Source organism: Larus michahellis, chromosome Z, assembly GCF_964199755.1.
Source record: "Larus michahellis chromosome Z, bLarMic1.1, whole genome shotgun sequence".
Classification (NCBI taxonomy): domain Eukaryota; kingdom Metazoa; phylum Chordata; class Aves; order Charadriiformes; family Laridae; genus Larus; species Larus michahellis.
Genome location: NC_133930.1, coordinates 43,128,053 through 43,154,994, shown reverse-complemented (window position 1 = coordinate 43,154,994; position 26,942 = coordinate 43,128,053). Strand labels below are relative to the sequence as shown.

General features: G+C 39.6%; 1 protein-coding gene across 3 annotated transcripts; it reads left to right on the top strand.

Annotated features, from left to right (window-relative positions):
* Positions 1 to 1,223: 1,223 nt before the first annotated feature.
* On the top strand, positions 1,224 to 26,942 carry UBQLN1 (ubiquilin 1). Of its 3 annotated transcripts, none has more exons than XM_074569693.1 (11): positions 1,224 to 1,576; positions 12,793 to 12,944; positions 16,621 to 16,736; positions 17,899 to 18,161; positions 18,965 to 19,123; positions 19,783 to 20,026; positions 20,505 to 20,647; positions 21,641 to 21,724; positions 23,404 to 23,519; positions 23,842 to 24,010; positions 25,750 to 26,942. In XM_074569693.1, exons 1-11 carry the CDS (start codon positions 1,421 to 1,423, stop codon positions 25,900 to 25,902), a joined length of 1,755 nt encoding a protein of 584 aa, XP_074425794.1. In that variant the 5' UTR covers positions 1,224 to 1,420; the 3' UTR covers positions 25,903 to 26,942. The 3 variants fall into 3 exon arrangements, with proteins under 3 accessions (XP_074425794.1, XP_074425793.1, XP_074425796.1); XM_074569692.1 differs by having other exon boundaries at positions 25,747 to 26,942; XM_074569695.1 differs by having other exon boundaries at positions 25,728 to 26,942.

Below are 26,942 nucleotides of genomic sequence, written 5' to 3'. Positions count from 1 at the left end.
CCAACAGCATCCTGGCCTGGATCAGGAATAGTGTGGCCAGCAGGACCAGGGAAGTGATCGTCCCCCTGTACTGGGCACTGGTGAGGCTGCATCTCAAGTACTGTCTCCAGTTTTGGGCCCCTCACTACAAAAAAGACATTGAGGTCCAGAGAAGGGCAACGAAGCTGGTGAGGGGTCTGGAGAACAAGCCCTATTGAGGAGCTGCTGAGGGAGCTGGGGTGGTGTCCTGGTTCCGGTGGGGTTAGGGTTAACTTTTCCTGGTATTCCATGCCATGTGAGCCACGCCCACCCTGAGCTGCCGGGGGAGGGGGCAGGAAGTTGCTGCTTAAAAGCGGGCTGGGGCGTCCCGGGTCCGGCCGGTCGGCGAGCGGCGGGGAGCGGCGGTTCCGTAATCGCGTTTGTATATTCCCCTGTCCGTGTTGTTGTTGTTTGCATGTTCCCTTTGCTGTTCTGTTAAACTGCCTTTGTCCCAACCCAAGAGTCTTGCCTTTTCTTACGATCCTTCCTGTATTAGGAAGGCACGTGCGAGCGGCACGTGGTTCTTTGTTGCCATCTGAGGCTAAACCACGACAGGTGGTTTATCCTGGAGACAAGGAGGCTGAGGGGAGACCTTATCGCTCTCTACAGCTACCTGAAAGGAGGCTGTAGTGAGGTGGGAGTTGGTCTCTTAAGTAATGAGTAACAGGAGAGGAACCCTGAAGTTGCACCAGGGGAGGTTTGGATTGAGTATTAGGAAAAATGTCTTCACCAAAAGGGCTGTCAAGCCTTGGGACAGGCTGCCCGGGGAAGTGGTGGAGTCACCATCCCTGGAGGTATTTAAGAGACGGGTGCCCACGGTGCTCAGAGACGTGGTTTAGCGGAGGACATGCCAGTGTTAATGGTTCTTAAGGGTCTTTTTCCAACTGAAGCAATTTCGTGATTCTAAGTTGCTTTTTGGCCCAAGCCGGATGACAACGAGACTCCCACCTCAGCAACGCTTCCACAGCTACACAACCCTTAAGGCAGAAGATGCCGTTAAGACCTGGAACCGGTCACTTTTTTTCGCCGTTTCCAACATATAAACCCGCCACCACGACTGAAGGGAGGAGTGGGGGGGATCGGCGGCGGCGGCGACCGGCGTAGCCACGAGCGCCTGCGCGCGCTCACGCCACGCGCCTTCAGCGCGCATGTGCCGCCCGCGCCCACGCCGGGCAAACAGCTACCCGTTCTAGTAACTTCCCCGCTGCGCGACGTCATCAGCGCGCGCCGCGGCCCAGCCGGGCTGTTTCCGCCCGCCGCTGCGGGAGCGGGTGTCGCGGGCGCTGCGCGGCGCGGAGCGGAGGCGCTGGGAGCTGCGGGGCCGCAGGACGCCAGGCCTCTCCTTCTTCCCTCCATCCCCCACACCCTCCCTTCACCCCCGCCCAACCCTCCCCCGCCCGCCATGTCGGAGAGCGCGGAGGGTACCGCCGGGGGTCGCAGCCCCCCTGGGTCCCCCGCCCGGGGTTCCGCCGCCGAGCCGCGGATCATCAAAGTCACGGTGAAAACTCCCAAAGAGAAGGAGGAGTTCGCCGTGTCCGAAAACAGCAGCATCCGGCAGGTGAGGGGCCAGCGAGGCTAGCGGAGGGGGGCGGGCAGGCAGCGGGGCCCCGACGGGAGTAGCCAAGCCAGAGTTAAGGCCCGGGTCCGGCTGGAGTGCGGCCCGGGAGAAGAGCCCAGGCCCGCCGTTCCCGGCTCCCGGCACTGCAGGGCCAGGGCCCTTCCCGGTGACAAAGCAGCTCCTGCTCGCCCGGGAGCTGTTGGGCGAGTACCAGGGACGATCTCGGCCCAGGAGATGACTGCTGCCATCTGAGGCTAGCTGGGGTAGTGAAGAAACGTCCGGCTTCATTTCCTCCTCCCCAGCTTCTCTCCTCCCTGTTGCAACGGTGAGAGAGCCGGCCCAGCAGTTGGATGTAGCTTGGTTTCTAACTGTGAGTTGTTCTGTCGAGCTGACTCAGTCTGCAAGTAGGAGGCTGGCTGGCTAAGTAGCATGACTCTAGAAAACGTATGCAGTCACCTGCGTCGCAGCTCTGTATTGCTAGACGTTATCTTGATGTAAAATTGTCTCTAAAGACAGCAAGGAGGTTACTCAGTCATAGAATACCAGGTTGGAAGGGACATCTGGTGCAATCTTTGTTGACAAAAGCACAGTTGAGACAAGATGGCCCAGCATCCTCTCCAGTTGAATCTTAAAAGTGTCCAGTGTGAATAATCACACACTACTGTGTTTCTGTACACAAGTTTTTCCTCTTGAGGGGGTCTTGTCCTGGGTTGAGCAACACAGGACTAACTTCTCCTCTAATATCTGGGAAAACTGCGCTTTTAGAAGACTCTAGTGTCTGAATTTGTGGAAATATTTACTTCATAGCCAGCTAGGCTTTGTGGGTTTCAAGGTCTCAGTGTTTTTCAGCCTTACCAGCTGCAGGGATGGGGAGGACCGGGACCCAGGCATTTGACCCAAGCTCGCCAACAGGATTATTTCATACCACGAATGTCAAATTCAGTATAAATTAGAAAGTTTGCCAAGAAGTTCTCTCTCTTTCTTGATGGCTGCAATCCTGAGAACTCCTTGCCCTGGTGCCAGGCCCCTGAGCCCTTCCCTTCCTTCCGAAGCCTTAGCGCTCGCAGTGTCTGACATTTGCTGTCCACTCCTGGGAGTGCACAGCTTCCTGCTGGTAGAACTGGCTAAGTATAATACTTGTCTATTTTATATTGGTATTGGGATCAATACTGGTTCTTTAGTATTACTGTTAATTATTTAGTCTTCTGCTGTTAAATCTGTTTATAATTTCAACCCTCAGGTTTCCTTGGTTTTTCTCAATTCTCCTTCCCAGGTGGGGAATGCTCATCAGGTGATAGAATAATTGTCTATACAACAATAACTTGTAATGAATTTTCTCAACCGTAACAGGTCTGGCTTAGATTCATGGCTTTTTATGTCAGCATTTGGCTTATAGATATCCCAGACATAAGTTCCATTGAGGTCTTCTCTCCAGTTGCCAGAGGGGTGGGAGTACTCTCTTGTCTTCACTGGTCTTTTGGCAGCTGCAATATTGTATGCTATCAGCTACTCTCTCTGCAAGTTTAATCTAGACATTTCTCCCAAAGGTAAAATGACTGTGTTTGCTTTTTAATGTTGCCCACTGCTTTCCCAGTGATCTCAGTCTGAAAGGGGTGCTTTTCACTTCTCTGTTCTCTATAGCTTTGTGAGCAGCGTCAATGCAGTTTTTGTAAAAGTCTTTGCAGGTTTGGGGTTTGTTTTTTTTTTTTTTTTTTTTTTTAAAAAGAGATTCACATGTTGTATCTAACCCGACAATCACATTTGTCCTGAAAAGCAGTCTGCAGTTAGTTTGGGTACTTCAGGAATTATAAACAGATTTAATTATGATGTGCATTTTGTAATCTATTTGACTTCAACAAGATTTTTCACATGTGAATGCTAGTGGGGCTGCCAAGTTTTCAAATAAACAATTATCTTAAAAAACTGAAATAGTCACACAACCTAGCAAGAACACAAATTTTTACTGGAAGCAGACATGCAAGCTTAGGTAATTAATAGAACACACTGCTTAAAATGTCTTTGTTCTCCACAGATACCTTAAACTCTTAATGTTGTCTCTCTTGGAGCTGCTGTTAACGGTTAGATCTGCAGTTATATCTTGATTCCTGTGAAGTAAGATTGCCCCTGTGGGTTGACTGTTTGCTTGCGGTCCCAGACAATGTCATAGCAAGGACTAAAAAATGCACTGTCCCTGTAGTGTGACCAGTATTGTCTGTTTCTCCTAAACTGTAAAAACGAGCTGTTGTTAATAATAAGCATCAATGGTAGATGTGACATTTCTAGAGACAGCCTTGAAAATAGGTTAATCTCAAATACAACACAGGTTGAACATCTGTTCAAATGCATCTGCGATCAGGAAGCAGTTTGTTCTGTTGACATAGGTGGGCCAGCAATGCCTGCCATATTTGCAGCTTGAAAAAAACCCCAAATGACCCTACAATCATACAGCAAAATAAAGCCCATTCAGTTGCATGTTTCTGTAGCTAATTTTATGACTTAGTGAGTTGACTTGTTATTTATTTGTTTGCAGTAATTGCAGAATACTGACAGAACAAAAATCTGGATTTCTAGGTAAATATTTTTGGTCATCAGGGCCAAATTTAGGGCTACACAAAGCATATTTTATATTGCTCCATTAATGTAAGCCAGGTTTGCAACCATCCGTAGTCAAGGAATATTTTTCCCTATGTTGGAAGACTTCAGCAACATAGGATTTGTTATTGCTGATACTGGGTTGTGCAGTTGCAGTAGCAAGTACACAGGTTGGAATGGAAAATAACTTTCAAGTACAAAGACACTCTGGGAGGTCAGTTGATGCCAAGTGCCACTCACCTGTCTTTTTTTCTGTGGAACATATTTGATTGTGCTGAGCACAGTTTGGCTCAGTATTAGGACAAGGACCAAATATTTGCTTTCTTGACTGGGTATGATACTGATCTTGCTCTGTGCGAAGACTTCATGAATACATGGTGAGTAAAGATGAATACCTATGAGCCTGCTGACTTTAGGTGCCCCTGACAGTGCTGATACTTTAGCTCAGTAACGGTTTGTCTTTTGTCTTTTTTTTTTTTGCTTCTGTTTCTTTTCTGTGTTCATGGCAATACATTCTTTGCAATTCCTTGCTTAGCAGAGTTGATTTAACAGCGTGCTTTGGTAAAGCCTGTATACAACGAGAAAGTAAGCTCATGTTGTGGACAACTTGTGTCTTAATGTCGTACTGAACGAGTTCAGTTGTTTGAGTGGTGGGGTGTTGGAACCAGTTGCATGCAAAAACAGTTTTACATTCATTGTTTAGACTCTTTTCACCATAAGGGAATTGTAGAAGAGTTAAACTTTGCTGAGACTTCATGGCATGCTTCTTGTAATGCCCAGTGTTGAAATTTGCAGTGTTCAAGAGTTTATTGTAAGTGGCTCAGAGTTACTGTCCACCATTGCGTATGCAGACTGCGATATACCAAGTTGTGCATTCTGTGCACGTTGCAACTCCAAAACCAAATAACATGCCTTGCTGTATATTTTTAACTGGTAGGCCAACCAGTGAATATAGGAAATCTGCACTAATAATTTCAGAAGCTTGCAGTTCTTGCAGAGAATTACTGTCAGTCCTGTGATTGTCTGAAAATCTCAGAGTAGCATCCATCTGGAAAAGTTAGTGAAATTGAGTTTAGTTCCACAGAAGACAGATTTGATTCTTTTGCATTTTTTTATTAAATTTAACATCAACCTTTTTATGGAGCTGCTCTTCAGTGTGGAATAGTTTTCAGTTACAGTGTATTTAACATCTTGTATGTTTTTTAAACTAAGCGAATACCTAAGTATTGTGCTTTCTGTACTAGGCTAAATCGTAGATAAAAAAACCTGACGTACTGAATTATACCTGTAAATGTATATATTGTGTTGAGATTCTGCTTTTTGTCAAGCGGAGATCTCATGAATTTTTACTCTCTGATTACAACTTGAGTACAGTTTATGGTTGAAACTTTAAATCTATAAATCCAGGATTTCGGATTTGTGCCTGGTTCTCATGATCCCAAATTGGTAATGTTCTGCTTATAAAGATGACACGGGTGTAAACGTTAAGGGCAACGTTGGGTGATTTGTTAGTGGAGCATCTTTCCTGATTTGTGTATGCTTTTAATACTTCGTGTAATGTTTTATTTGGTAAGAATGGTTAAATTTCAATGCTTTTAACTTAATCTAGTTCTGTCTTGGTGTTTTTCCGTAGTCCAGGGATTACTGCATGGTACAACCAAAAGAGGTTGAAACTGTATAATGGAGTCTAGTTTGTTCTCCTTTTCCAGGATTATAATTTAGCATTTTGTTGGCATCCAAGCCACCTGAGTACATCAATTGTTTAGGTTTTCTGGTGTCTGCATTGAGACACATATGTGTGACTTTATGGAGTCCGCTTTGCAATATACTCTGATTATTCATGTTTCTTAAGCTATTTTTTTATGCATTTTGGCATTCTCAATAAAATGGTTTCAAGGCAATGATAGATGGCTATTTAGTAGAATAAGAACCTTTAGAAGAAGGTATATTGACTTTCCTGACAGTTGGTTTAGTCAGATGTAACTAAAAAGTGTCAATTATCTAACCATGGCACTTAGCAGGTGTTTTCTTGTGAATGGCTGGCAGATACAGTAAAATAAGAATACCTATTTAAATAATACTGTGAAGTGTCTTGTTGATTTTCTGCAGAGTAACAGGTTCGTCTTGATATTTCAATTTGTATATCCTTTTAAAACTTTATCTGTGTCAAATAAGGCCTGCCTTCCTCCTGTATTTCATGTGGGTCTGTTGTGCTAGCATCCCTCACCCTCACTCAGGGATCAGGGATGTCACAGAATTTGTAAAGATTGTCCTGCATAGGGTTTAAAATTGCCAACAGCAGAGAAAACCCTAATGAATGAAAAGCTGTGGTAGAGGTGTCATTGTAAGGTATTCTACATATTTATTTTAGAGCCCAGTCAGCTTCTCAATCTAGTGACTACAAACCTTAGCTATGTAAGGAGTGTCACTGTCTGGGACTAAGATTCGGTCAAAATCTTAAGAATTGGGGATTATGTAGTGACATGGAGAAAAATACTTTTGTTTAGACTTATTGTTGGTGGGTTCACTACCACTGACAGGCTAAAAAGAGTGTTAGCCATTATGTCTGTAGTCCACTCATCTGTCTATGTACCACCTTAAATTTAAAACTTGCTAATGTCAAACAATTTAAGGATGCTTCCCTAGAAGGTCAGATGAGAAGAAATTCTATTGGCAGTTAACTCACATCTCAGTGTTTCCTCAGGAAAAATGGATGTTGCTCAAGCTCCTCACAGTTCAGCTGAAGGATAAAACATCTTACGCTGTCCTGTGAAAAAGAAAGTGTAGGTGTATTCTCAAAAAGAAGCTCTACTACAAGAATCCCGTTTTACATGTAATGCTTTTATGCCCTTTTGCGGTCTCGGTGACTTGCTAGAGAACAGGCTAGTTCTGTTTACAAGTACAAACTTTCCATCAGTAGTATGGAGAAGGGAAGTATTGCTTACCATTTCTCCTAAGTAAAAGCATGGAGGAGTGGAGTGGCTTGCAGAAGGATGCCTGGAAGGGATAGAAACAGCTAGACCGGGAGTCCTGAGCCCTTTCCACTAGGTTGTACTGCTGCAGGTTTCCTTTATGGGCTGCTAGCCTTGTAAGCTCATCAAGAATCTGAATTTGCTTCTTGAGATTATTTTTTTTTGTAAGTTTGGTTTGGTTGCAGAGCTTTGAGGAAATAATTTTGTTGTCAAACTGGCATGGGTCATTGGCAAAGGAACAGGAAGTTAGTAATCCCACTGAGTCATGAAAGGCAGAGTAGGCTTATGCAGAAGCCTAAGTTTGGGTGTGCTGTCTAGTGACGCGTTATCTGCTGCAGATGATGGGCTGTGGGGCCAAAAGTGCTTTTCTGCTTGAAACCACAAGTCCTTGTCCCCCTTCCTGTACAGTGTCCGAGAATCATGCAATGAAACCCTGTTTTCACTGACTCGCTTCAGTTCACGGTCATGAAATTACCAGGTGTGATTCACCAGAAAAGGACACCACAGCTTGCAGCGGTTGTATTGCCATGAGTGTGTTTGGTTCCTTACTTCTTGGGTCAAGAAGACCTGTAGCCATTAGTTCTGTTGTATGAAAGAAAGCTGGAGCGCATCAAAGTTAGGCTCTGTTGAAACTGCTGGGCGTGGGTGTAAGAGAGGCTAGAGTCCAGCTAATATGTTCAACTGTGTATGTTAATAGGAACAGCAACTGAAAGTTTAAATGGTCATGGGTGCGTTCTGAAAGGGCAGTGCTGAACAAGGTAATGTGATTTGAAAGTCTTTCTTTGTAGTAGAACTGTTTGAGGGACTGCTGGGAACGTAAACTGCAGTTCAGCCCTCTAGATGCAAACCTTTGCTTCCATGTCATCCAGTACTGTGTTCAAAACACGGTTTTGTGTGCGAAGAATCAGCAACTTTGCTTTTTTATTGTCATCTAGATAAAGTTGTAGCTTAGTATTTTCAAAGCAGTTGCAGTTTTTAGGGGCCCGTTTTCTGTTACTTTTCAGTGGGAATTGGATGTTAATTCCCTGAGGCCTCTTTCAGACTGTTACTGTAATTTAATTTTTAAATATATCTTATTATGCCAAGCTTGAGAGGATTTGAGAAATTATTTTTTTGCTTATTTGTTTTCCTCTTTTTGTTCCTTTTTCACAGCACTTTATCATGTGACTGGATAGTTGTGTTAATACAGTTGCTGATTTTGATGTCATGGAGTGAGTCAGCAAAAGCTTTTGAATCATTATGTGGTGGTAACGTATCAAAGGACATTTTATATGTGAAGATTTTTGTTTCGTCTGGAATAACTTTTTACCAGGCCCTTCCTAGGCCAGCTTGTCAGATGGTCAAATGTTAATTGGTTAATGTTTAAAGTATGGATCTGTTTTGCAAAGTGACAGTGCAAAACAGCCTCTCTTTTAGTCAGCTGTTCTACTGCATGTGTATTCAGACGTTTGCTTTGTTCAGTGACAAAGTGTTTAACTAGCTCAGGTAGGAGTGCGCATTTTTTCAGCACTGGGCGTCAACACCGTGGTGTCCACCCATAAACTTGCAAAAATGTTCAGAGGCAATCAAGTTGAGCAGGTGTAATAGAAGTCCTGACTTGCTTCATGGAGCCTTTCTTTGTGTTCACATGGAACAAAAAAGCTGAGGTTTGTTAGTGGAGTATTGGGCTGAGTTTTTTAAAGTCGTGTGAATATGAGAATATTGGCATGGAAATTGAGAGTGTAAACAAGAAGTGCTGGTGTGCAGCTAAAAAAATTGTGAATGCCCTCAATGTGAAAAATTACATTGTTTTGTCCTTTAAAAAAAGTTGATAGAAACAAGTTAACGTGAGGTAAAACGGTAATGTGGATAAGGTGCTTCAACAAGACTAGCTTTAGATTTGCTCTAATTCATACCAAAATTACCAGTTGCCATGCTTTGAGGAGGCTGTGACCTTGAATTAATTGCTCTGGTTAAGAATGCTTTCCCCTTTTCTCCCTAGGGAAGGAAGGCCTCTGTCTAGTTATTAGTCTTGTGTTTCAGTCTGATTCACATTGTGTTTCTCTCCACTTATTTAAGTTATGTCTAAAATTTACATATTTTTACATTATTTTTATTGCGTTCAATTACTAGTGGAGTATGATTAACTAGTTTCTGTGAATATGCTAGGTGTTAGGTGTGGTGAAATGTTGTTTTTACAACTTCAAGTCCTTTTCTATGTTCAGGTATAACTGAAAGCCTTTGTAATATCACAATGCCTAGTATTATTACAGTGAGGTAAAACTTGTATTTTAAAACAGAAAAGCGAATCAGATGAAAGCATTGCTTGGTGTGTTACCTGATAATAAACAGGAAGAGTCAGTGCAGTAGGAGAATTGGACAGAAATGCTCATTGTTTCCAGCTAGTGACACTTTGAACTCCTCCTGCTTTTGGTTTTCTGTACAAAATACCCTGTATGGTAACCTAGGTTTCACGTGGTATTCTTCTGTGAATGAAGTGTCAAACAGAGAGCTTCGTTCTGCTTAAACCCTGTCATTTCAGAAGTCCTAAGCTTGTGCTGAACGCAAATGAAGGTGGTGAAGAGACTGGGCTCTTTTTGCATCTTGGTTAGGCTTCTTATGTAAATATGCCTCAGTTAGCCAAAATTGTCTCAGTATTCTTGACGGTTTTATTATTGTGGCTGGAAAGAGATCTATTGTGTGTTTGAATCATGCACGTATGCTGCTGTAGAGGTTGTTTTGGGGGTCCTGGTACATCGTCTGTTGCTTTCATATCTTACTGTAGTGTTGTTTTTGTAGATCTTCTAAATAGCATCACATGCAAGTTGGAAAAGGAAGTGTATAGCCGTTGATGCCTATGTACTAGTAATGTTTGATACAGTTTGATTATATTCTGTAAATGGTGTTTTGTTTCCTTTGACCTTATGGGTAAATAGCAGCTTCCAGAAATGTGTGACGGGGCTTTTTCTAAGATAAGCAATTTGAAGAAGGACATGGAACAAGTAGAGTGTGTCCAGAGGAGGGTGAACAAGATAGTGAAATGCCTTGAGGGCAAGACTTATGAGGAGTGGCTGAAGTCACTTGGTTTGTTCATCTTGGAGAAGGGAAGGCTGAGGGATGACCTCATTGTAGTCTACAGCTTCCTCAAGATGGGCAGCAGAGGGGGAGGTGTTAATCTCCTCTCTCTGGTGACCAGCAACAGGACACAAGGAAATGGAATGAAGCTGCACCAGGGGAAGTACAGATTGGACATTAGGAAGAGGCTCTTCACCAAGAGGGTGGTCGGTCACTTGAACAGGCTCTCCGGGGAAGTGGTCACGGCACCAAGCCTTTCAGAGTTCAAGGACCATCTGGACAATGCTCTGAGTCATATGATTTAGTTTTAGGTAGTCCGGAGAGGAGCAGGGAGTTTGACTCAATGATCCTTACGGCTCCCTTCCAACTTGAAATATTCTGTGTTTCTGTGAATGTTATACTACAGCATCAGCCTTATGATGAGAAATAAGTTGTGGATCTCACTGTCAGAACATGTTGTGGAAAATATGACAATAAATGAGTTTGGGTAAATGACATTACTCTTTGGTTTGGCACAGTATGGTAGCTCTTTATTCTTATGCATTAGCATTGTACAAATTGTTAGTATTTCTGCTGGTTTTGTGTTACTTTGGAACATGTATTAAGAATAATTAACCAGAAGAATGCAGAATCGGAAGTAACTGCCTGAATAGTTGCTTTGCAGAAAAGGGTCTAGAGTTTATAGCTAAGTAAGTCATCACTGTTATACGAATGTTTCCCCACATGGATTTCTCACTTTTTCCTGTAAGTAGGAATATAGGCTGCAGGATGCAGGGTTTATCCTGTTGTTCCACTAACTGTAGATAAGAACTGGTGAGGAATATTTTGGCCAGGTTGAGCCCCACACTTAAATGACGTAATTGGATTTGAAAATATAAAGAGTGGTGGGAATGATAGGATTAGAAAACACAGCTCTCAAGGAAAGATTAGCCTTACTGCAACGCTTTATTCTAAGGAGAACAACAATCTGTTTGTGTTGTCCATTGTGGGCAGGGCAACGAAGAAAAAGGATAGTGAAACACTGGAGTAGGTTTCGTGGGAAAAAGTTGCTGGGACCTCAGAGAACAGACTAGATAAACATGTCAGGAATAATTCAGGTAACTAACCCGCTTTGGGAAGGAATGGAATACTTGCGAGTCTAAATATTGTCAGTATAAAGGCTGACTTAAAAGTTGTGTCCATGAGAACTGGAACTAACTCTGAGTGAGAAGACTTTTAACTAACCAAGGCCAAATTTCTACCCAAACACAGAGACTTTTTACTTCAAACTCTCTCTCTTTTTCAGTCTGTGTTTTTTTTTTTTTGTCTTCCTATACTACAGACTCTTTCAATTAGAGACTCACCTTCAAAGCATAGTATAGTGGGATTTTACTTTTTTAGTCCTGCCTATTATAAAATGTAATTATTAATAACTAACTGCCAGATTAATATTTTACTTTCTCATATGGAGCAAGAATTCCTTAGGATATTTGGCGTGTTTTTTAAAGTAGCATGGTCAACTTAATTTTAAAATGTTAAATAGGGGAAACTTCTGAAGGACTTCCTAACTGCCTGGGATTCTTTAAATATACTTAGCCTACTGACTAGTCCTGTTGAATAAATTTATCTGGCTTTCTTATAATCAAGTCATTAGTATTTTTCTTGGCTATGTTCCTTTTTAAGTTTTGTGAATTTTTTTCTTTCAGTGAGAGCGTTTTCTGGAGAATAATAAATGTCAGTCAGAACTCAGTCAAAGCATAACCTGGTTATTATTGGCTAGGAAAGCAACAAGGTACACAGTGGGCTTCCACTTTGAGTTGTTTTAATGAGGGCATGATTTCCTGGTCAGATGAAGAATGTGGCTGTTCATCATGCCCTGGGCTGCAAACGCATTTCATGTAGCTGTGTCACGTGTTGGATGAGAAAGCAGAGCCACCAGAGGGGTAACTTTTGCCTTTGTGGAAAGGGATGCTAGTTTTGACATGGAAGGCAGCAAAAATATGTCTAAGAAGAGAGGATACTCCACTGTTCAGTTCCAGCAAAAGTGTAGACAGATTTATTGTACTTGTGACATTGCATCCTCAGTCTTTCAGCGATGGATGGCTTCAGTGCCACATGTGTGTGTCTGTGTGTGTATATATATATATTATTGTATACTTACTAGTATATAATTATGTACATTACAGTATATATATGTGTATATAAAAAGTATATACACTACTTATATAGTACTTTTGTATATAGTGTATATATAGTAGTTACATACTAGTATATATACTAGTAGATGTCTGTTGTCATGGATGCATGCCTGATTGAAACAACAGTAGTCTTTAAGTGGAGTCAGATTTTTGTTATTGCTAGTTATATAACTAGTGATGTAGATGTGAAACTCAGAAGATTTTTATTGTATGGAAAAGAAATAACTATTTCCCATCTTCCTATGGACAAAAAAGTTCAGAAGACTTTATTAAAGTATTTCTAGATTGTGTAAAGCAGAATGTCCAGTGCAAGTGGGGTAATACATTAAATGTGAACAAAATAGCTTGTACTTAAATAATTAAAAAAATTATAAATACGTATTCAGTTACATAAATGTATAATACTAACTTTTTAATTTAGTTTAAGGAAGAAATCTCCAAGCGTTTCAAGTCCCACACTGATCAGCTTGTGTTGATATTTGCTGGAAAAATTTTAAAAGATCAAGATACTTTGACTCAACATGGAATTCACGATGGACTCACTGTTCACCTGGTTATCAAAACACAAAACAGGTAACCTTACTGATGAGTGATTTTCTATTTACTTCTTAGAAGTAAAAATGCTCTGAATCCTTTGTGACAGCTTTCTGTTGGGCAAACCTAGTTTTGACTAAATCGCTTCAATCAGCTCCTTAGTATCAGTTGGTACAGAATAACAGTAGCTAATAGTGCTCTTTTCTTTGTTTTTTCTTGTATTTTAATTGAATTTATGTTTCTAAATGCAAATCTCTTGCTTTTTTGTTACTTAACTTTTTTGCTTTTAGTTCTGAGTGCTGGCTCTGCTTTTGCTCCATAGTTCTTAGATATCAGCTCTTACTGTCCATAAAGATATGTTGTGTGGCTTTTCTTTTCATGGGTGAAAACTTTAGGTGAATCCTTAGTCACTGTTCTGGTAAAACAAGGAAAGAAAATTTTTGAGAGAACTGCTTTAGTGTAACTAATTTATCTGGCAGAAGAGAAAGTCTTGGATTTTAAGATTTTGTTTGTTTGTTTCTTTGTTTTGGTGAGGCAACTTTAAAACGACCATGAGAAAGTTGCATCAGTTGAGCTATGGCATCTGCCCATTACTTCCTGTGAAGTGCTCAGAAGGAGAAAGGCTCAGCGAAAAAACCCTTTCAGCAAATAGGTTAATGTATCCCTTAATTTAGTCTAGCTTGCATAGTCAATAAGATGTTTGTTGTTGTAGACTGAAAGTATTCTTGCTCCTCTTCTACTGAAGTCTTTCATGTTCATGGTGAAGATCTCCTCCTGTGGGAAATGTAAGATTATACAGGAAAGAGCATGGTATTTAAGAGAGAAAAGAAATATGTTTTCCCTTTCCAGGCCTCACCAAGTCACAAAGGCCTATTAGGAACATTAGCATTAAATTTAGGCATCTGTTGAAACTGATGTCTTCAACTCCATGCTGACATCCTGATGGGACTGTTTTCTCTGTCCTGCAACAAAAAGTTTGTCTCTGTCAAAACACTTTTGTTTGCACTGGCAGAGGTGTCCCTTCCATGCCCTGTGCCTCCATAGCCTGAAGTTTAGGCCTGATAGCCCTCCCAGTCTTGGATATAGTATGAACTAATCCTGCAATTTTGTGCTTCATGCATCTAAACTAGTAGTATTCTGCTGTTGTCATCGCTTCTGCTTTTTTTTGCCTGCGGTCTTGAGTGTGTCAGAGAGGCTTCGTAAGTAGTGACAGTGGGATGCTTTTGACTTGCACAGGCGTAAGAGGGTTCATAGTTTGGACCTACAATAACTGTAGATACTGAAATACAGGTGCCAGTCTCTTGTACCTTCCAAATGAGCCAAACGAGCTCCCATGCATGATACCACTTCATGTATTTCGGGGGATTTTTGGTATTGGTGCATCGGTCCTGTCAGCATTGCAGTCCATGTCTCCTCTCTCCCCAACTTTTTTTGAATAATTTTAGAAGAATGTATTACCATTACCTTCAGAATGTTTTAATTATGTCTCAGAAAAGGAAGTACAAACAAAAAACTACAGACCCTTTGCATGTATCTACCTTATCTTCAAATGAGGCAGTATTGTTTTCACCTACTAGCTTTGCTCAAGTAAACTAAAAATACGCTTCTAAGACCTGCTAAAGAGAATTGCCAGCACAATGAAAATCATGTTTCAGAAAGTATAGCATTGTCCTGAACCATCTCAATAATCTTCTTTCTAAAATACCTGGATTTTATGCTTGACCCAAAAGGCAAGACTTAAACCCTGCTGGTGTGGCCTGGCAAGTGCTGATTTTCAGCCATGAGTGTCAAGATTGGATTGCTCCCAACCACTTTACACTATGCCATTTACTTAACTGTTGCTGCCATATGTCTGAATAAACAAAAGTTACTTTCCGAAATTAGATATGAAGATGATGATTTCCCTTCTAAACAATATTATATGTGTAACTTTCAAATAGGAATCCTCATATATCCCAACCAATCCTTGTTTGAAAAAAAGTAATTTATTGTTATGTACTAAGTTTTCCAGAATGATACAGACTTCCAGTGTAATCTTGTAACCTGGCCTATGCAGTGTCAGAGTAGCAGTGAGCGATAAGCAATGGGCAGTGAAGGTGCATTGCATTTCTGAATACAAAGTTCCAAGTCAACATCTATAATTCCTTCACAAGCGACAGGAGGAAATGTATTGGTGAAGTGGATATAAAAAACATGATGTGCACTTTATAGGAATTTCATCACTCAAGGATGTGAGGCTGACAGACTTGACAGTCAAAACATTATCTTGAGTGTATGTGCTCCCAATTTGATAGACCTGAAAACAAGCAAGAAAGAAATACAAATTAAAATATACAAAACCAAATTCATTGGAATTGCCATGGACTTAAGTTATAGAAGAACTGTTAGATCTTCTGGACTCAAATTCCTTTCTTCCCCAGTAAGACCTTGAATGAGGTGATTTGGTCCCATGGCACCATATACCTTCATGACTTGGCATGCGTATTTTATTTACCTATTTACAAGAACGCTGGTCAAATCAGCAGGGTATACCAGCAGATGGGGTACTTAGAAGCTAGTGTTGATGATTTGGTGGAAGGAATTGTGAAGTGTGCAACGTATTCTCATTGTACCTTTGGTTTCTGTCTGTGGTTTTGGTGGCTGATGTTTAGCTTGGAGTCAAGAGAACTCTTAGAAACCTCAGCAAAGCCTCTGGACCTGAAGTATCTCTTAGGCTCGTGGGTTTTTTTTATTTGTTTGTTTGTTTAGGGTTTTTTTTGTTGGTTCATTTGTTTGGGTTTTTTTCTGATCTTTGCTTTAGTGAAACAAGCACAGAATTTTACTATAGCTGAAAGGTACTCAGATGAACTGGGGTATGAAATTTAATGTACTGTCAAATCCTCAAACCTTTGTTATGAGGACTGAATTACTAGTTTCTACAAGTTATTTCATGCTTTAGTTCTGCATATGCAGGCATTTGTGAGTTTGATTGTTGAATGAGACTGGAGAACTGATTTAGGTTTCAAACTAGCCCCTTTTCTTTTGAATAGAGGCCAGGTTAGCTTTACACAAACTCAGTTCCTTGATCTATTTTACTACATGGCAGCACCTGTGTTGATGCCTCTGCAGTAGAAGTGTGTGGTGAGTATATGACTTGGGCAGCCTTTAGTGCCTGTGCTAAGTTATGCTGGCTTTAACTTTGTGTAATTTTGTTCTTACCCTGTTCTTGAAGTCTTAAAGGTTAGTGAGATTCTGATGTTTGTCTTCTAATGAAATAAGATGTTAACTGAATTTCACATTCAGTAAGGCATCCTATTAAAGATGTGTCATGAAATAAATCTGATGTTAAATCTTGCTAGGCTTTATTTCTTTAAGTCCCAGCTGTGTAATCAGTGATATTTGAGTATAGTGGAATAAGGCAAGGATCCTTAAAGCAAGGTAAGGACAGAGGAGACAATTCATGGGCAGGCATCCCGGGGGTAGGCTGAGAAGTTGGCAATGGATGCCTTTGTACCCATCCATTTTCTTAATTTTTCAAACCACTGTTCTGAAAAACTGATGACATTACAGAGGTGTGAGAAAGATTTGTTAAAGGAGGCGACCTAGACATAATAGTATGATTTTTAAGGAAGAATCAAAATGTAAATTAAGATTCTCAAGTATGCCTATTCCTGTATTTAATAGCATTATTTAAATTAACATGTTAAACTTGCAACTTTTAAACTTGCTTTTTTAGATCACAAGACCACCCAGCTCAACAAGCAAACACCACAGCGAGTACTGCTACCACATCAACATCAAGCAGTAGTACCTCAACACCAGCTTCAACAAATAGTAACCCTTTTGGCTTGGGTAAGAATATTTGTTAGGTAGCATGGTGGGTGTCTTCTCTTGGATTCAGGTAATTGTCCCTGAAACTTTATTCTAATGTAGACAGAACTTTAAAAAACCCCCAAACAAACACTCAAAAAACTGATTACAGATATCTATGATATTGCTTGTAGAACGTTTCTGATCAGTAAGTTAGAAGAGGAAAGTTGTTTCCTTAATTTTATATGCTGAAATTCAGACTTGTGCTGCTTCATCTTCAGTAGAAGGGTGCCAGTGATGTTTCATTCTGGCACTACGGGTAGTGAAACTCCTTCCAGTGTCCTTGTGTTCCTTAAAAGTGCATCTGAGTTGTTGTGAGGAGAGCATTGATGAAGTTGAACCTGTAATATGAAGCCAAGATCTGGAACAGAAGTAACAAAATTGCTGCTAATCTTACAGTTCAGTATTTCCCAGGTTCCAAATCTGATAGCGTTATCAGTTTTATCTTTCACGAATAAAGAGGCTGCAGTCTATTGACTTAAAAATACTATCTATTTCTGTAATCACAGTGGAGTTCTTCGTTCATTCTTTTTCATTTCATTTGTTTTCATGGTGTGGGGGAGACGTAGAATTGGAAAGCTAACCATTGTAAGCAATTGGTTTTTTAGATGTAATCAGTTCTTCAGACTGACTAGTGCCTTCTGAAAATTTTTGTTTGGACTCAACAAAGGAGGCAAATTCAAAGCATAATTAGTTCTTGGAGCATTAGTAAGAAGAACAGCTGTACTTTTAATTAGAATAGGGAATATGAGTGATGTTGGGAGATCTCTCTTGGTTATAGTCTAACAAAGAGGAGGCAGATAAATTATTATTATAAATGCGTTGGAAAGCGTTGGGGGCAAGGGGAACCTAAGACTCCAAAACTGAAACATCCCTTGTATCTTAGCTGTGGAAAATAAGAAGCAAAGCTGTTAGAATTGTAACCAAGTTATATTTCAGATGCAGGCTTTCTAGTTATGTGTCTTGTTATTTAAAGCAGCACACTGTTAGTGGATCACTCATTAACAGCCTTGCAAAGATGGGGTTTTCGTCGTTTTGAAGTGTGGGCTATGTTCAAGTATTTTGTACTGAGAAAGAACTTGGGTGTGTTTAAAAGTCTGCTAGAAGCTGAAAGTTCAATTATATTTTTTTCATCCTCTTAAAGGTGGCCTTGGAGGCTTGGCAGGTCTCAGTAGCCTGGGCTTAAATACATCAAACTTTTCAGAGTTGCAAAGTCAGATGCAACGGCAACTTATGTCCAACCCGGAAATGATGGTTCAGATAATGGAAAATCCATTTGTTCAGAGCATGCTTTCAAATCCTGACCTGATGAGGCAGTTAATTATGGCTAACCCTCAAATGCAGCAGCTGATACAGAGAAATCCAGAAATCAGTCACATGCTGAATAATCCAGATATAATGAGACAGGTATGTAGAAGGATCTCTCTAAGTTCGTGGCCTTTGATTATACTGTAACTGTGAACAACAGAGCAGGAACTGGACATGCTTAGTTGAGTGCTTAAACATTCTTGAAGTATTTAGTCTTGTTACAGCAATCTTTTATGGATTTTCTAGGCAACTGGTGTTTGTATTTCTAGTTGTTAATGTCTGAAATAAACTGATAATTCAGAAAATATGCAGCATAGCTTTGAAAGACATTGAAAACTGTGTAATAATGTCTTCTGAGGTTAGACTTGGATGTCGCTCTGTGCACTTGAAGCCTTCTGTCTAGCCAGCAATGAGTTTACCAAAAGTAGTAATTCTCCAAAATACTACGTCTTCATTTTATCTAACTATAGGTACTTCTGTGTGCTTTTGAAATAAGATGGTATGTAAGATATGCTGTGTGGCAGAACGTATCAAAAAACCAAATAGATACTTTTAAAAATTTAGATACTTATTTTAAAGTTCATATTATAGACTGCCTGCTGTAACGATGTTAGAAATTGTAGGAGTATACTGTGTTGAAAAGATGAAGAAAGAATAGTTCAATCAAGGTTTTCCTTCTCTTTAGTCAGTGCTTCCTGGCCCAGCCAGTGTAGTGATGTTTGTCGTAGAATGCTGGCTAAATATCTAATTCAGGTGACTGCCACTAAGCTGACATCTTGATTTGACTTTATTCATAATTTGAAATGGGTTAGACAGTGGTAACTGAGATATTGCCAAATGCTGACGTTTTCACTTTAGAATGGATTTCTTATTAATACAGATTAAACGTTCCACTTCCCTAGACACTAGAACTTGCTAGAAACCCTGCAATGATGCAGGAAATGATGCGAAACCAAGACAGAGCCTTGAGCAACCTTGAAAGTATACCGGGTGGATACAATGCCTTGCGACGTATGTACACAGATATTCAGGAGCCAATGTTGAATGCAGCACAGGAACAGGTGAGAAAAGATTGCAAATGCCACTGAAAGTAAATATTTTTTAAAAACAAAAGCATGTAAATATTGCAAATTTCCAAATGTGCACTTGACAGAACATTTCTTGAAGCTTGAAGTCACTATGTGGCCTCTTACTCTTGAGGGAAAAGATCTTTAAAAATTCTATGCTCTTCTAAGCTTGAAGATACTATGTTACAGATACTTCTTTGTGTGTTTGAGAAGCTGTTTAGCAGTTAATGAATTTCTGTATTACTGAAATTTGAATTCCTTTAATTCTTTGCCTTAAAATTCTGAGGTCCATGAATTTTTTTTCTAAGGGTGTGTTGAGTAACTTGGAACTTGAGATGGAAAGAAAAAAGGCTTTGAAGTTGGAATCCAGCATGCAAGATATAATCTTACTGTGATCAAAATACCAGTGTAGTAGCAACACTGTTTTCAAAAAGAAATGTGATTTAATTTTTTTGGAGGCGCTAGTATCTCTCAATGTTGGCATCTTTTCAGAATGTTTACAATGAATTACTGTAGCATGGTGAGTATAACTCATCAAGAGCTATCAACATTTATCTTCATGTGTAATTTTGGAAAAGTAACTTGCTATTTATAGCAGATTTAAAAACAGTTGCCTTAAGAGATGATACATGTTTGCTTTCTGTCCTCTGTAGTTTGGAGGTAACCCATTTGCTTCTTTAGTAAGCAATGCATCTACAGGAGGGGACAGTCAGCCATCTCGTACAGAAAATAGAGATCCTCTACCAAATCCCTGGGCTCCTCCGTCCAGCTCACAGCCATCCACAACGGGTACCAGCACCAGTGGTGAGAGCGGTGGCAGTAGTAGTGCTGGAAATAGCACCTCTGGCAGTACGGGACAGAGCTCAACTGTACCAAATTTGGGACCTGGAGTAGGAGGTGTGTTTGTTATTGCAATTGTGTGTATTTGCACATACTTGGGGGTTTACTGAAATGATTCTTTCATTAGAAAGAGAGTTTTTGATTAAAAGTTTTTATTGCTATTTACTTTCGTAGAACATTTGACTACTATCAAAGCTCTCCATAGAAAAACAAACGTGGAAAGTATAGTAAGAGTGATAATAGCACTTGTGTATTGCCTTAAAATAACAAAAGTAAGGAGTCTCTAGATAGTATTTTTCCTATTTGGAGGCAAACAGCTAAGAATGTAGATACTTAGTGGGACTGCTTGTTGGATATAGCCTGTCTTAACTTCTAGGGTAGATGTGCCTGTTTAAGCAGAAGCACATTGAGGTTTATTTCAAGAACTAAAACTCATAGAAACCAAGTGGTTATATCCTCGTTTTAAGCAGACTAATTTGTCTGATGATAGTCAGGATGTTTACTCTAGTGGCCTTTTACTTTCTTTTCTTTTAAGCTGGTATGTTCAACACACCAGGAATGCAGAGCTTATTACAGCAGATAACAGAAAATCCACAGCTTATGCAGAATATGTTGTCTGCACCCTATATGAGAAGCATGATGCAGTCATTAAGCCAGAATCCTGATCTTGCAGTACAGGTAAATGCATGTGGTGTAGTAATGTATTGTGTGCATTGAAGTAAAAAAAAAAAAAATAAAATTAGAGTTGAATCTATGATACAGTTAAGTTTTCACTTTTGCCGACATCTCAACAGTTGTCTGTAGTGAATGGCCCAGTTTTTAATGTTAATGCGTAACTTCCTGAAATTATTACCTACTTGTATTTAACAATTTGTTGTAGTGAGCTTCTTCATTTTGTAGTTGCAAATCGTGCCAGGCATGCTTCTAAAATAATGTGTAAGTTTGTGTGTGTTTTGTACGGCCCTGAATTTGTGACCCAGCATAAGAACCAGTTAGACAAAACAAATGCTTTGGTTGTAAATTAATGTAGATCTGTCAGTAAGTAAATGCCTCCACTAGCTTGGGAGGAGAGAATTGAAGGGACGGGAGTTAGTGCCATGTCTAGGTATTATTCTTGTTTTAACTTCTCATTTGTGACCTGTGCTCACTGTAAAAGTGCAGATGCTGTTTTATGAATGGTATCACAGAAGTGCTCGCAGATTTTATTTAAAGTCATAATATCCAAAGTCAAATCCTGAACTAAGATTAAAAGAATGTTATTGTTTCACTATTAAGTACTCACTTGGAAAATATCCCTGACTTCAGGTGGTGTTTACAGGGAAACTGTCACTGAGATCTGTAGTGGAGGCTGACCAGAAAAGGATTTTCTTGTAATATAAATGGGGTTGTCTTGACAGATACCTGGCAATTCATTCACTTAAAAGGTTAAAAAAACCCAACAGAACAAAACCAAAACAAAAACAACAAAGCAAAAAGAAAAACCACACCCAAAATTGCTGCAATGTGTTCAGGCTGGTCATTCATAACAAACTTTGGCAAAAGGAGAAGTAGATGATTGATTATTATTATCTGAGGTTCTTTTCGTAGACTATTACTGTGCAAGTAGTTGTCTTAAAACCCCTTGTGGTTTTTACTGCTTGATCTTTGAAGTTAAATATTTTTTTCCCATAGATGATGTTGAATAATCCTTTATTTGCTGGAAATCCACAACTTCAGGAACAAATGAGACAGCAACTTCCTACTTTCCTTCAGCAAGTAAGATGAGATACTAGCTGTTAATAAGTGTCTGCAAGTCAATGAGCAGTATTTTCAGTAAACTGGCATCTTCCTCTGATATGGCTAAAAGCTAGGTTCTGTAATATAGTCTTACTAGCTTTAGACACTAAGTTAGGTTGTCCCTTGATAATGAATTCTTGCTTAATGTGGATATTTTTGTTTGTGGCTAGCACAGCTACCTAAATTTGCTCTCGCTTCTTGGCCTAAAAGGAATAATTGTTCTTACTGTTCATCAGCCAGAGAACATCTGTTTGTGACATGATTTGTTTTGCAAGTTAGAAAGATTAGTACTTTTTCCACTGCTAGAATAAAGTTTCACTATGCTTTTCTCACCCCTCTTCAAACGTGCATTAAGTATTTGGGTAAAGATATCTTGCAGGATCCCTTGAAAAAGAAGTGGGTTCTGAAGTCTTTTGTCTATAAAGGTTGCCCTACCACCATTTTCCTTTCTTAAAAACATCGTGCTTCCAGCCCAGGCATCTGCTTGGGTATTAGCTGCCACAGTGTGTAGTAGTATTGTGTTCCCTAAATAGGACCAAGCAAGATTTTTTGGGGTTTTTTTGGTTTGTTTTTTTTTTTTTTTTTTTTTTAGTTATTGTAAACTTAATCTAGGGCCTGAGTTCCTTCTTTAGGCAGTCCTTCTAAATTAGAATAAATATGCATTGGCAGAATCTTATTGGACATGGGCGGTTTGAGTAAAATAATTAATGTATACATGAATTACAGGTGAAAGTTCAGTATTCAGAAGAAACTGATAAAATTCTTTCAACCACGTGAATGGCTGTAGTGTTCCATAATGCCATGTTCCAGACCAGAGTTCTTCGTATCCTATTCTGCATTTCTGCTCTGCATCAGAGGAAGTTTGACCTTACTCTGTGCATTTCTGCATGAATCAAAAACGCGTTTGCAGCAGAATGGATTTGGTGTAGTTGCCAAGTGAAGGCTGCTAAGATTAATAAGTTAGGTTACTATTTGAAGTAGCTCTGGCTACCAGCCCTGTCATTTGTGGCTGAAACACATTACTTTTCACTTGTGGCATCTCTGAGCAGAGGTGAGCATAAGGCATTAGTTTTGGTTTTGTATCTAAAATAGTCAGGTTTCTGGAGCACCCTTGAATATTATATGTGGTCTTGCCAGTATGTTTTGCAGTGTATTTCTTTGCATTTTCCTAGGCTCTGGGAGCACTACAGATTTGGAAACGTGCCCAAATAGTCATGCTCAAGCTTCTGTGGTCTGAATTTAGCTAGGAAATACTGTATAACTTTTTTCTTAGATATCTATCGGTCAAGTTTCATTGTGTTCAGCATTGTTGCTTATCCGTAGTATGATACAGGAGATGAATTCTAGAATGGTGTTGGACTAACAGTCCTATATCTTTGAAAGATTATGAAGTCTGCTAGAAGAGGTAATGAAAAATACTTTTCCTTGTATACTTCTCATTTGAAAGGCTTTGTCCACATCTAGAGAGTTTATTGATCACCTCCTATAAAGGTTTTCTCCAAAAAAAAGTAAAAATACGTGAAGGTTTTAATGTAAATATCCAAATATAAAGTTGAAAAACAAGTTCTGAAATGATGTTGGACTCTATATAAACACCTAGTGATAAAGATTAGCTTTGAACATCTGCATATGATTAAGAGTCTCTTTCCTTTTCTTAGATGCAGAATCCTGACACGTTATCAGCTATGTCAAACCCTAGAGCAATGCAGGCTTTGCTACAGATTCAGCAAGGCTTGCAAACACTAGCAACAGAAGCACCGGGGCTTATACCAGGGTAAGAATCAGACTTACAAATCTAGACAAGAACTTTTCTCTTGTGTTGTGTTGTTCATTCCTTTTACGTGTAGAGATTTACTCATTTTTTATTAAGGACTCTTCCTCCTGCCTTTTTTAGTTTAACTAAACTTGTTTTAGAATCTGTTATGTCTTTGCCTGCTGTGCACTTCTAAACAGTGATGACTCTGGTCTTTGTCTTAGTACATTACTTCAGTTGTCATCCACTCTTTGACAGGATTTTTACTCAGTAGTTAAATGAGAAGAGACAAGCTAGAATTTATTATTCAAGTGGTATATTTCTTTTTCTGTCATTTTTGCAGATTCAATCCTGGTTTAGGTGGATTGGGAAACACTGGAGCTCCTACAGGGTCCACCGCACCTAGTTCTGTTCCCAGTGAAAATACAAGTCCAGCATCAGGAACTGCTGAACCTGGTCACCAGCAGTTTGTCCAGCAAATGTTGCAGGCACTTGCTGGTGCAAATGCTCAGGTAAAGTACCTCACTATATTCTAATTTTTTTAATTTTTACTTTTTTTTTTATTGTAAGCCATTAGAAAGGAGCCTGAGAGTTGAGGGGAGAGTTTGCTGGATACTTCTGGTTGAAGAAGAGCAGAGGAGGCTTAAAAGTGCTGTTGCAGCTGTGCAAGTACATGCTGGAAAAACATGAAATTCGAGTAAAAGCGTCCTCTGAACAGTTGATTTTTATACACTTATCTTCATACCCTTGAATTTCTTAAATGCTTGGATAGATTAAGGCAGACTGTGGTGATAGGGTTCAGTGGACTCAGGTAAGAGAAAAGCTTAAGCATTTTGAACACCATTACCTTTGTGCTTTTTGGCTGTGTTGCTAGCTGTTACTCTGTAGCTGTGACTAAGCTTCAGTCCCACACTTTGGAATAGCCACACTCTGGTTATCTGGAGCCTGAATTTGTTGTATGGCGTCACTGACATCCTGCAGGTTTAGACTGCACTGCATGTTGTTAACATACGGTGTGGGATTATGGGTTTCCCGAGAGCTCCAGAAGTCAAGCGAAGGGAGCAGCTTTGCCAGTAGTTGTAGGGTGGTGAGGAAGACTGGCTTGCAGGGAGACATGCTGCTAAGTCTCAACGTGCTGTGCTGTGTACCACCCTTACCCTGTAGTGCATACCCAGTGTAATGGCAAACTGCTAGTGGAAGGGGTGGTCCTAGTTCTTCCTCCTCTCTTGCCACAGGGTGAGTTAGTTCAGCTTGCTGATCTGACATCTGACCACAAGAAAGTGCTGGTCAGCGTCACTGCAGGAAACCGTATTCTCATACATTTTCTCTTAGGCTGTCAAATCTGACACTGCTGAGTCAACGTTCTGTTTAGTTTTGCTTCGGGGAAGCAGGTGGGGGGGACAGTTCTTAAATTTCAGGGTACGTCTTCATGTTGTGTTGGTTTGGAACCACGTGCAGATTTTAAATACTGGTGGTAATTTCTTGATGTATGAAACCGTTGAATTAGAACAAAAGGAAAATTGTTGGTAGCTATGTGAGTTTTGTACTGGTGTCTAAATTGACTCGTTGATTTCAAAAAGTGACACGTCAGTATTACTCCAGCATATTGTTTTCCTATAGCTGTTCTGATTCAGAAATGCATCTGAGCTCAAGATCATACCACTGAAATAATGTAGAATTTTGCCGTGAGTTTGCATGAGCAGGATCATCCCATAAAGCACAGTTGTCAGTTTGCCTTAGACCGAACCTTTCCAACAATTAGAGTTTTGGTAATTTTAGACAACAAATATTTTGAGCATTAAAAAAGAGGTGATTTTTATGTCAAGGAAAAAAGCCTATGGTGTTCACCATTGCTGACAGTGACATCATAATCCTTGCTGTTCCTTAGTACTAGTTTGAACTCTTGTTTCATTTAAAAAAAAATTACCTATACGCCTATCTTTAAGAAACTGTTCATGGGACATAAATTTACCCAATTTAATTTTAATCCTTTTTTATCAGATAAGCAGTTTTTCTGTAGTTCAAGAATGTCACATAAGTGTAGCTACTCTTAAAATTTGAAGCTGCTCTGACTTGTTAAAAAATTCAGTTGTGAATTGAATGTATGTCATAATTTAGTTTTAGGATCTTGAAAAAGGTGTAGTCAGAAATTAGTAAAGACAGGGAGTGGTGCAGAACCAACTATGTTTAAATCCTGTACTTTGCTAAATGTGTGTTATGCTTTTATAGCTTGAAATTTTGTTCCTAGCAGTTACAAAATCCAGAAGTTCGATTTCAGCAACAACTGGAGCAGCTGAGTGCAATGGGCTTTCTGAATCGTGAAGCAAACTTACAAGCGCTAATAGCAACAGGAGGAGACATCAATGCAGCTATCGAAAGGCTGCTTGGCTCTCAGCCATCATAGCAGTGTTTCTTTAACTTTAAAAAATGTAATTTATTTTTGATAACAGCTTTTAAATCTTTAAAATATTTGCTTTATTTCATTCTGACTTTTGGGGTTGTCTTGTTATAACTAAAATCGGTCTGATGCATTTTAAGGTGGAGTGCAGTAGTTTTCTTCAAACAGTGGGAATCAATGCATTTTCACTCTGTTGCATGCATCACACTTCTTTTGTTCTGCACTACTTGTGATTTTTTTTTTTAAACAGTATCAGCTTTCACAGTTGGGTTGACAGGTTTTGTCTGACCTACAACTGTCCAATTTATTTACTACTTAAATTACTACTGAAGGCTAATGTTTATGTAGAATACAAATTAAAAAGGAAACAAATTAATTGAAGCTATAATTTGTGGGTACCAATACTGCTTATTGTGATTTTTGGCATGTATTTTTTTTTGCTAGCAAAATGCTGTAAGATTTATACCACTTGAGTAATCTACCTTTTTTTTGCTTTAATTTGTATAAAGTATAAACACAATATATACAATGGAGACAGCTCATTTCTAGAGATTTACACACTGCAATAGGACGAGATTATAAGTAATGCAAAAAAGCCAGGGGAAAAAAAATAATCATAAGACATGTTTTGGTGTAGAATCTTCCAGTATCTTTGGTAACCATCTCAGCAGAAATGCTTAAGCAAGTTCAGTTAAAATATACTAGAATTATTGTTCTGGTTATCTCTTTACATCTAACTGTACAGAAACTTGCATTGTAACATTGTCTCAATATTCACAAAGTTCAACTGTAAATTACCTTTGTCATTGTGCAAATTAAAGGGGCACTGCCCTTTGCTCTGGAACCGCTTCTGAGGCTTTTTGGCTTGTTCCATTGAGATTCTGACATGTATTCTGATTTGTAATTGGAAACATTACTTTCATGGTCATGTGATACTCTAATTACTTCTAACCACCATGTAAAAAATACTGTATATCTTTTGAGTTTTTATTGGTAGTTACTTCTCTTGTGCACAGGTAAGAAATGAATTAAAAAATCTTTAAGCA